We start from the raw sequence: 9,736 nt of genomic DNA on the forward strand, positions 1-9,736 counted from the left end.
CAGATCTGGGATTGTTCAGAACTCAGACTCTATTTTAGAAACTGTTATTTTTCCCAGACACCAGTGGGAACAGTATGCTTAGACTTCAGTAGAAACTGATGTATGCTTTCAGACACCAGTAGGAACAGAATGCTGTGCAGAAACCATGAGACTTTCAATGTAGAGACTTCAGTAGAAACAGTACAATTTAGAAGTTCAGTAGAAACAGTACAATTTAGAAGTTAGAACAGTACAATTTAGAATTTTGAAACAGACTACAGAGACTTTATTAGACTTTCAGAGCAGATAGATGCTTCAGACTTTGGACTGTTGATTATAAGAAAGATGCCCTGTGTTACCTGCACAGAGAAACTACTTCAAATCCTATCTGTAACTGGATTGATATGTAAAATACCTGAATGCTGAATACATGAAGTTTGTGAGTAAACCAACTGTGTTACTTTTAAAGAAGTCTTCTTATTTTTGCCTCTTGAGAGCATGATTTAAAGGCAAATATATTTTAAGGGAGAGTAGATGTTTTTGAGCAACTAAAAGAACACTTCTGAAGCTCTGCTATATATGTGTGTTTTGTGCATTGGCATATCTTGTCAAAATGTTGTGACTTCTGACAAGGTCATGCCTTTCCAAAGATCATAACATCTCCAAAAGGTTATGGAGATTTCCATTTTCCAAAACTTCTCACTTTGCTCTTGCTGGACTTCATTTTGACCAGCAGAGGAAATGAAGCTAACCATGAAACATGTGAAAGAATCACAGATCTTATTATAAGGAGCTTGTTCCTAATGTTGGGGTGAAATATCCTTTCCTGTAGTTTGAATCCATTGTTCTATGTCCTAGTTTGTGAAGCAGCAAAAATAAGTTGGCTCCATCTTCAATCTAACACATTTTAATATTTACCCTAGACTTACCCTAGAGGCCAACTTTCTTCTTCATAAACCTTTACTACTGGCTCCCCTTCATTATATATCCGCAATGGCAGTGTTTGCCCAACATCTTCACAACAGCCCGTTTTATTTCCTTGTTACTCATTGTGTAGATCATGGGATTCATTAAAGGGAAGACCACTGTATGGAAAACAGCCACCACTTTGTCAAGGGAGAAATCCTGGAAGGGTCGGCAGTAGATGTAGATGGCAGGGCCAAACATTACAAAGACAATGATGATATGGGTAACACATGTGGAGGCAGCCTTGTTCTTCCCCTGACCAGTTCCCATCCTCACCTTAACCAAAAGGATCGCATAGGAAATGAGCAGGAGGATGAAACACATCACAATAGAGAGGCCGCTGTTGAAGAACATGATGTATGTCAGAGTGTATGTGTCAGTGCAAGCCAGATTGATGATCTGGATGATGTCACAGAAGAAGTTGTCCAGTTCATTGGGTCCACAGAAAGGGAGAGGCATGAGAAGGGCAATCTGGATAATGGAGTGCACGAACCCTAGGAAGCAAGAAGCCAGGACCAAAAGGCTGCATGCAACTTGGGTGATTAGGCGGGAATAACGCAAGGGATGACAAATAGCGATGTAGCGATCGATGGCCATGGCAACGAGAAGCATGATCTCAGAGCCTCCTAGCCAATGGAGGAAGAAGATCTGGGCCAAGCATCCCTGATAAGAAATAGTCTTGTGGCTGGAGAAGAAGTCAGACAGCATCTTAGGAGGTGTGACGGAGCAGTAGCAGATATCCAAGAAAGCCAAGCTGGCCAAGAAGAAGTACATGGGTGCACTTAAATGGGGGTCATTCGAAATGGTCACAATGATCAAGATGTTTCCTGGCAGGATCAGTGAGTAGAAGAGGAGGAAGAGGAAGAAGAGGAAGATCTGGACCTCCCTGACTTGGGAGAGACCCAGCAGGACAAACTCTTGCACCATGGAATGATTTCCTTGGAATGGCATCTCTTTGCTGGAAACACAAAGAGGAAAGAGGAAAGTAGATCATGGCAATGTTTTAAGTTGTCATCTTGGTTGGAGCATTCTAGTATGCCACGAGTGTGTTTGATCAGCTTAAACCCAGTTATTAGTCCCAAACGTAGTAGGATTATTGAATCAGCGGGACTAACAGTTCAGACCTAATGTTTAGGATTTTGCAGGGACTTTCCCCCATTATTTTCCTTGTGAGCAAAGGGTTTTAGACTCTCTTTTGGTCTGGGGACTGCCCTGACAAAGCACTATAGCTTTATAATTTGTGTATTGAACCACTAAGGGCATTGCTTTAGATTGGAGAAGTAGAGTGTCCCTGTACCTATGGCCCATCCAGGAATTCATTTAATACCAAAATTGAGAGTGTATTGCTCTTTTTCTACATAGATCTGCTCATGGTTCTTCTCTAAGCTTTCTCAGTCTCTTTCAGCACCTCCATTTAAAGACAGTTTAATTGCACCATTCTGTTGCAGCGGTTGTGAACTATATAATCAGGAGCCATGATCCGTATATGCCAAAAACACTCAATGATCTGAATCCATTTTAGAGATAAATGGGCATATCTTTTTCCTTATTGAGCTTCTAAAGATTTGGCTTTCATAAATCTAATTTTATTTGCATTAGGTTATTGAGCAAATGTTATACTGCAGTTGGAAAATACAAAGGATGATTGCTTATTGCATGCATTGGAAGCTGAAGGATTCTGTCAATGTATTATTTGGGGGTGGAGAGGACTCAGTGGGGCATTTGTGACACTGGGAAATCTCCCTTGATAAAAGCAAATCAACCAACATGTAGGCACAGTCACTATTTTATTACACATAAGATCTCATTTTTTAGGTACAATGAAAATAAGACACCGATTTGTATATTGCTGTTCACATAATGCTTTTTAAAAGTTTGTGATTCACACACCCAATAATGTTTATAATATATTCCATTTATGTTATGATACATAATAAATTTCCTCATTCATGTGCACCTCTGCAAAATAGTAAGGTATTTCTTCATCAATATACAACATGGATTGTGAAGGTCTTTAAGAGTGCATCTAGACAGTCCCTAAAACACGCAAGCGCCCACATTTTTACGTGGGACATCCAAATGATGCCTCAGGTAAAAACGAATTCCTTCAGGACAAAGCAGGGAAACCCTGCTTTGTTCCAAAATAATTTGATAGCTGGAAAGACCCAGGTCTTTCAGAAAACCCGGGTCTTTCCAGCTGTGGGTGCTGTTTGGACTTAAACCCGATTGAACCCGCATTAAAGAATGTCTGGAACCACCCTAAGTAGTTGTTCAAAAGTAAAATCCAGCAGAACATCAGCTTGGAAATTCAGGACAATAAGTGATGGTCCATTGTATTAGAAAAGCTTGGGCTGAAACCCAAGTTGGATGTTACTTATTTTTAATCCTGAAATTTAGAGATAAATAGATCTGTCTATCAGCAATACTTCATAATCTGAAATTGCCCACATGGGTGGCTGAGATAGCGATAACTTTGTGTTCTTATGGTTCAATGGACCCAAACTTTGCTTTTTCTACAGAATGTTGTATGAAATTACCTTCAAGCTATGTCCGTAAAATGTCCATAAAACACAAATGAATTTTATGGTTAGTCCTCGGTCCTATCTCCAAGCTATCTCATTATGTGTGTATATGGACATACAAGTATTCCAAAATCTGAAATCCAAAACACTTCTGGTCCCAAGCATTTCAGATAAGGGATACTCAATCTGTACTTGGAACTACATTTGAGAGACTTCAAATGCTTAGGTAGGGGAATCTGAAATTAAAATAAGTAACAAAGCAATAGGAAGACAATAGTTTAAGAATTTGAAATAACTCACCGTTCAGTGCCTTGATGGGTAAGAGGAGGCACCTACAGCTTGTCTAAGGCTGAGCTCTTTCAACACAATGCTACATAACATCTGGGTGCATGATGTGGGGATCAATGTAGTGTTACTCTGGATGCAATTCCAGTTAAGCACCCAAGAGAGCTTGTTAAAAAGTTCACAAGTGATGGCTGCATACTCTGGGGGGTGACCTAGGGAAGGATGGAAGTCTGACTTATAATGTCTTTCCCCTGTGCACTCTTGCTTGGCTTACTGGGACTGACCACCTAAAGCTTTGGAAAGACATGGATTGATTCTGTATGAGAGAGACTGGAGATAGGTCAGTTTCTGCCTTGCTGATTTGATTACCTTGCTTGAGATGTCACATTTCACGACACTCCTAAGCCCTGTGTCATTTACAGCATCACAATGAAGATCAAAATACAGTGGGCCCTCCCAGGTTCAACCCTCCATGGCTTGAAAATATTTAAAAAGAATCCCAAAAGCTCACCTTGAAGTGGAGTGGGCAGATCAAAAGACAACCTGGCAAGGTGGCACTACCTGGAGGAATCCTCCACCTTGTGTGACTGTGGAGCTGAACAAACAACTCAGCATATGTATGCTTGCCCACAATGCCCTGCCTCATGCACGGAGGAGGAGTTGTTTAAAGCTACAGACAATGCGGTTGCTGTTGCCCGCTTTTGGTCCAAAACTATTTAGTTGCTTGTGATTTCTTTTCTTTTCTTTTTTTTATCTCCATTATTTGAAATGTATTTGTTGTACAATGCTTTTGACACGAAATAAATAACCTTGATTTTGCCATTTTTATAAGGGACGCCATTTTGCTATGTTGTTGTCTTTAAGAAGACTTGAGCATCCCTGAATATTGGTATCCACAAACATCCTTAAGCCATTGCATATAATGGGACTTGAGCATCCGTAGATTTGGGTATCTGCAAGGGTGATGAAACTATTCTATATAAAGGGACTTCAGCATCCATGTGGATATTTAAGGTCTACTCGTATATAACCTCCTTTAAAAAGCCCTTTGTAATGGTAACAATCAATTAATAGTCAAAGGCCTGGATCAAAAGGTTCTTGCCTACTAATGGAAAGACAGAAGAAATGGAGCAGGCTAATTTCTCATCGCCTGGGAGCAGACACCAAAAACGCCACCTCACATACAGTAGTCTCGCTTATCCAACGTAAATGAGCCGGCAGAACGTTGGATAAGCGAATATGTTGGATAATAAGGAGAGATGAAGGAAAAGCCTATTAAACATCAAATTAGGTTATGATTTTACAAATTAAGAACCAAAACATCATGTTATACAACAAATTTCACGGAAAAAGTAGTTCAATACGCAGTAATGCTATGTAGTAATTACTGTATTTACGAATTTAGCACCAAAATATCATGATGTTTTGAAAACACTTGACTACAAAAATGCGTTGGATAACCCAGAATGTTGGATAAGTGAGACTCTACTGTATGTCCAATAAAGTGGTGGGGCAAAATCCTCCCTTGAAGATGTAAATATTTTGGCAGGCTCAGATAGGAAAATACAGTCTGGAATCCTTTTACTTAAGTACATTTTCCTTGCCCAGCAACTGCAAGCCTGAAAAGAAACATCATGCACCCATGCTCTGATCACGGGCAGATTGGACCTCATTCTCCCCAAGCAGCTGTTTGTTTGTAGGTTTAGGGGTGAGTTACAATTATGGCAATGATGTCAGAATTGTGACTAAATAGAACAACTGCTGGAACATATTATTCAATGTACAATTCATACATTATTATTTTGGAAATGTGAGGACATATTGGTCAGATGTGGATAAATGAAACTTCAGGCACTGGTCCCATGAATATGGGGGTTGTTTATTTGTAAAATCAACACATTGCACACATTCATAAATTAAATGATACATACAGTACATTTTTATCTTTATGAAGGAGTTGCACCTCAAAATACAGGAATTTTTTTTGACATCACATTCAGGACCTCTTCACATTTGATGCCAGAATCGGCACAAATCATGGCGAATCCGGCAATGCCCAGCGAAGGAAACCCATCACCCATGCCCCGTATCGCTTGATTTACCCCTAACCCCATCCCATGGGGAGAAGCATCCGCCTCCTGGCTTCCCCCCATTGTTGCTCATGCAGCACAGAAAGCTTCCCGTGTTGCTGCAGTGGTGGCATATGCCAGACAGTTCCTCTCCTTTTGCTCCATACAGCCCTACCCAAAGTAGCTCTACGTCATGGGCGGGCTCTATGGGGCAAATGGAGAGGAACCGGTGTATGCTACCGATTTTGGTCAATATGATGAGGTCATCAATCTATATCAAAGAAAATGCTTCCCAACCCACAAATGGAGACATCCTGTATAATAAAGGACATTTAGCAACATTAGAGGGCAGCCACTGAGGAGGCTCTCTTCATGTGTCCTCACCAGAGGTGTCTATTAAACTTGCAAGGCTATTACAAATCAAGCAGGAAATACAGTCTTTCCGACTAGTATAAGGATCTTTCAGGTAACCTGGACTCAATCAACAAGAATGGCACACAAACAAACTTAGTTGAGGCAAAGAGCCTTAGCGACCATCCAGTTTCCATGTTCCTTATTCTGAATCTTGAACTCACACTGTTTATTTATCAAACAATAGTCTTAGTTGTTTGTTCCCAGTCTGTCTCTTGGCTCTATAAACCCCTTCTCCACTCTTGCCACTACAGATCTTGTAAGTGACATTGGATTAAGGCTGGCCTTCAAGGGAAGAGTCTTCTTGTTAGGTTTCCAACAAAATAGCCCTCCTGGCTGAATGGTGACAATCTGAGTAGAAAACACTCCAGAACGTTTTGTCAACAACTTCCTCATGGCAGCTTTCATCTCCTTGTTCTTCAAAGCATACACCGTAGGGTTCATGAAAGGGGTGACGGATGTATAGAAGACAGAAAGCACTTTATCAAAAAGGGAATGGATATTGGGCTGGAGGTAAATAAACATAATGGGTCCAAAATACATGGAGACCACAATGAGGTGGGAAGTGCACGTGGAGATGGCTTTGGAGGTCCCCCCAGGAGTGCCCCGGGAGCAGATTGTGTAGAGAATAAGCCCGTAGGAGAGAAGCAAGGCAGCCAAACTCACCAGGGTTAGGATGCCGTTGTTGGCTGCCATCATGACCTCCAGAAGATACGTGTCCATGCAAGCCAACTTGATGAGCAAAGGCATATCACAGAAGAAGCTGTCCACATGATTGGATCCGCAGAAAGGTATGTTCACGGCAAAGCCTAATTGGACACTGGTATGGAGGAGCCCGAAAGACCAGGCAATGAGGACAAACCCTATGCAGTGATGCCTGCTCATGCGTGAGGCATAATGGAGAGGATGGCAAATGGCTACATAGCGGTCATAAGCCATGAACATCAGCAGGATCATTTCACTGCCACCAAATAAATGGAGGAAGAAGAGCTGTGCCATGCAACCTTGGAAGGAGATGACTTGATGTTGGGTGAGGAAGTCCACAAGAGCCCTGGGCATTGCAAATGAGGATATGCCAAGGTCCAGGAAAGCCAAGTGGCCCAGCAGGAAAAACATGGGTGAATGGGAAAGCCGAGGCTCCTGAAAGATTGCCAGGAGAACAAGGATATTGCTGAAGAGAGTGGCCATGTAGAGGAGGAGAAAGATGATAAATAACACAAGTTGAACTTCCCAGAATTGAGAGAAACCCAGCAGGATAAAGTCATTGGGTTCAGTCTTGTTTTCCCACGCCATTCACTTCCTATCTATTAAGTGAGGCAAGAGGGAAGAGAGAAAGACAGCAATGAGATACTTCCATCACAGCGTAGAACTAATGCAGTTTGAAACTCTTTTAAATAGCACAACTCAGTGTTATGGAATAATGGGAGTGGTAGTTTTACAAGGTCTTTAGCCTTCTCTGCTCAAGAGTGCTGTTGCCTCACCAAACTACAATTTCCATTATTCTATAACATTGAGCCATATCATTAATGTGGTGCCAAACTGCATTAATTTTACAGTGTAGATATACCCCCAGCAAAGCCAGCATGGCATCATGGTTTGAGTGAATTCCAAGAGAACAGGATTTGAATCCCAACACAGTTATGCAAACCTGCTGGCTGACCTTGGACAAATCACATTTTCTTAGCATAAGAGAAACCTTCTCTTAATAAAACTTGGCAAGAAAATCCTTAGAAAGTGTCACCATAGGTCAAACTTGACCTGAAGGCATGTCACAACAAAAGAAATTAAACCTAGCATTACTAACACGAAGCTACTAGAAGGGTGAAACAGATTTGGGATTTGGGTGGGAGAGAAAAATTCTAGAAGCCAATCTCTCTGTCCTGGATAGTTAAAATGGAACAAGAGTAGATTGCTAACTATATAATTCCCTCCTTTTATGACTGCCAAAATTTGCCAAATGAGATCATGCCTCCTTCTACCAAATACTAGGACTGATCTGAAAACTTTTTGAAGTGTCTGCAAGCTGTCTTACTTTTCACAAGACCAGTCTTTTAAAAAACAATATAAGGTTGTATCTGTGAAAAGTGAGTTTGTCTTATCTTATATCCAGTTTGGGTTTGGGTGAGGAGGGGATTACCTTCAATTGTTTCCAAATTCTCACCTACCAGGAAATTCCACCATAAGCTTCTTGAAGATTTCTGGAGGAACTTCTTCTGGCATTGCCTCTGAGAAGCAGGTCGAAGATGTATCATCCGTGTTCAGAGGAAAGCATGAGTGAGGGAATAGCAAATGGAGAAAGAGCAAAGTCAGAGCAAAATGAACTGGTCACGAAGCCTGTGTCGGGTAGACAGCTTGATGGCTCTGTGGGTGGCTTGAACTGGGGACTCTCAAGATCCTATGCAGCCTTGTAAACTCTCTCTCACATCGGCTGAAAAAAAATCTTTTCTCTTTCCCCCTCCTGCTTTCACTTATGGCTTCTAGTCCCGAAGGCATGTGCCCTTTGGAAGCATCCAGAGCAAGAAGGGAGCCTTGAGAGTTAAGACAGAGACACTTCTTCCCTGTAACTCTCAAGGGTCCCCATTAAGAGAAATAATGCCAGAGAGAGTGGGGTGGGAAAGGAGACCGAGAGATACATCTGGGTTCCAGAGTGATAACAGTTTTTCTGTTTGTTGTCAAAGGCTTTCATGACCGGAATCACTGGGTTGCTTTGAGTTTTCCGGGCTGTATGGCCGCCATGTTCCAGAAGCATTCTCTCCTGATGTTTTGCCTACATCTATGGCAGGCATCCTCAGAGGTTGTGAGGTCTGTTGGAAACTAGGCAAGTGGAGAGAATGCTTCTGGAACATGGCCATACAGCCTGGAAAACTCACAGCAACCCAGTTTTTCTGCTGTTAACACTACGTAATAAAATTTTTAAAATGTTATGTTTCTGGTTTGAAAGTGTTATTTCCTATTTAATTGTGCAGTCCTTTCTTGGAAAGTAGTTGTGGCGCAGGCTGGTAAACAGCTGCTGCAATAAATCACTCTGACCATGAGGTCATGAGTTCAAGGCCAGCCTGTGGCGGGGTGAGCACCCATCAATTAAAAATAAAATATAGCCCCTGCTCGTTGCTGACCTAGCAACCCGAAAGATAGTTGCATCTATCAAGTAGGAAATAAGGTACCACTTATAATAGTGGGGAGGCAAGTTTAACTAATTTACAACGTTGGAATGAGGAAGTGCCATCAGAGCGGATGATGAAGCACCTGCTCCCCCCTGTGGCCAGAATTGAACATCTCCTCAGGAGAAGGTTAAATTGCCTCTGCGTCTGTCTGTCGTCTCTGTCTCAGTTCGATGTGTTTATGGGCATTGAATGTTTGCCCTATACGTACATAATGTGATCCGTCCTGAATCCCCTTCGGGGTGAGAAGGGCGGAATATAAATACAGTAAATAAATAAATACTCCAGAAACTTTGTTTTTGTGGCTTCCACAAACTATGTTGAAATGGTTGAGACTCTAGGA

At 41.7% G+C, this 9,736-nt stretch overlaps 2 protein-coding genes across 2 annotated transcripts; both read right to left on the minus strand.

Moving 5' to 3' along the window:
• Window positions 1-250: 250 nt before the first annotated feature.
• Window positions 251-1,896, minus strand: LOC100564336 (olfactory receptor 4N2). The gene has a single exon (XM_003223855.4). The coding sequence runs from the start codon at window positions 1,894-1,896 to the stop codon at window positions 943-945; it is 954 nt and encodes a 317-aa protein (XP_003223903.2). The 3' UTR covers window positions 251-942.
• A 4,525-nt stretch (window positions 1,897-6,421) lies between these two features.
• On the minus strand, window positions 6,422-7,990 carry LOC100564534 (olfactory receptor 4K3). Its single transcript, XM_003223856.4, has one exon. It carries the CDS (start codon window positions 7,523-7,525, stop codon window positions 6,422-6,424), a length of 1,104 nt encoding a protein of 367 aa, XP_003223904.2. The 5' UTR covers window positions 7,526-7,990.
• Between the last annotated feature and the right edge of the window lie 1,746 nt (window positions 7,991-9,736).

The sequence above is a fragment of the Anolis carolinensis genome, chromosome 6 (genome assembly GCF_035594765.1).
Source record: "Anolis carolinensis isolate JA03-04 chromosome 6, rAnoCar3.1.pri, whole genome shotgun sequence".
NCBI classification, from domain to species: Eukaryota; Metazoa; Chordata; class Lepidosauria; order Squamata; family Dactyloidae; genus Anolis; species Anolis carolinensis.

Excerpts from the sequence above, each read along its gene's own strand:
- LOC100564336 (XM_003223855.4), bottom strand. The coding sequence starts at position 1,896 with ATGCCATTCCAAGGAAATCATTCCATGGTGCAAGAGTTTGTCCTGCTG.
- LOC100564534 (XM_003223856.4), bottom strand. The coding sequence starts at position 7,525 with ATGGCGTGGGAAAACAAGACTGAACCCAATGACTTTATCCTGCTGGGT.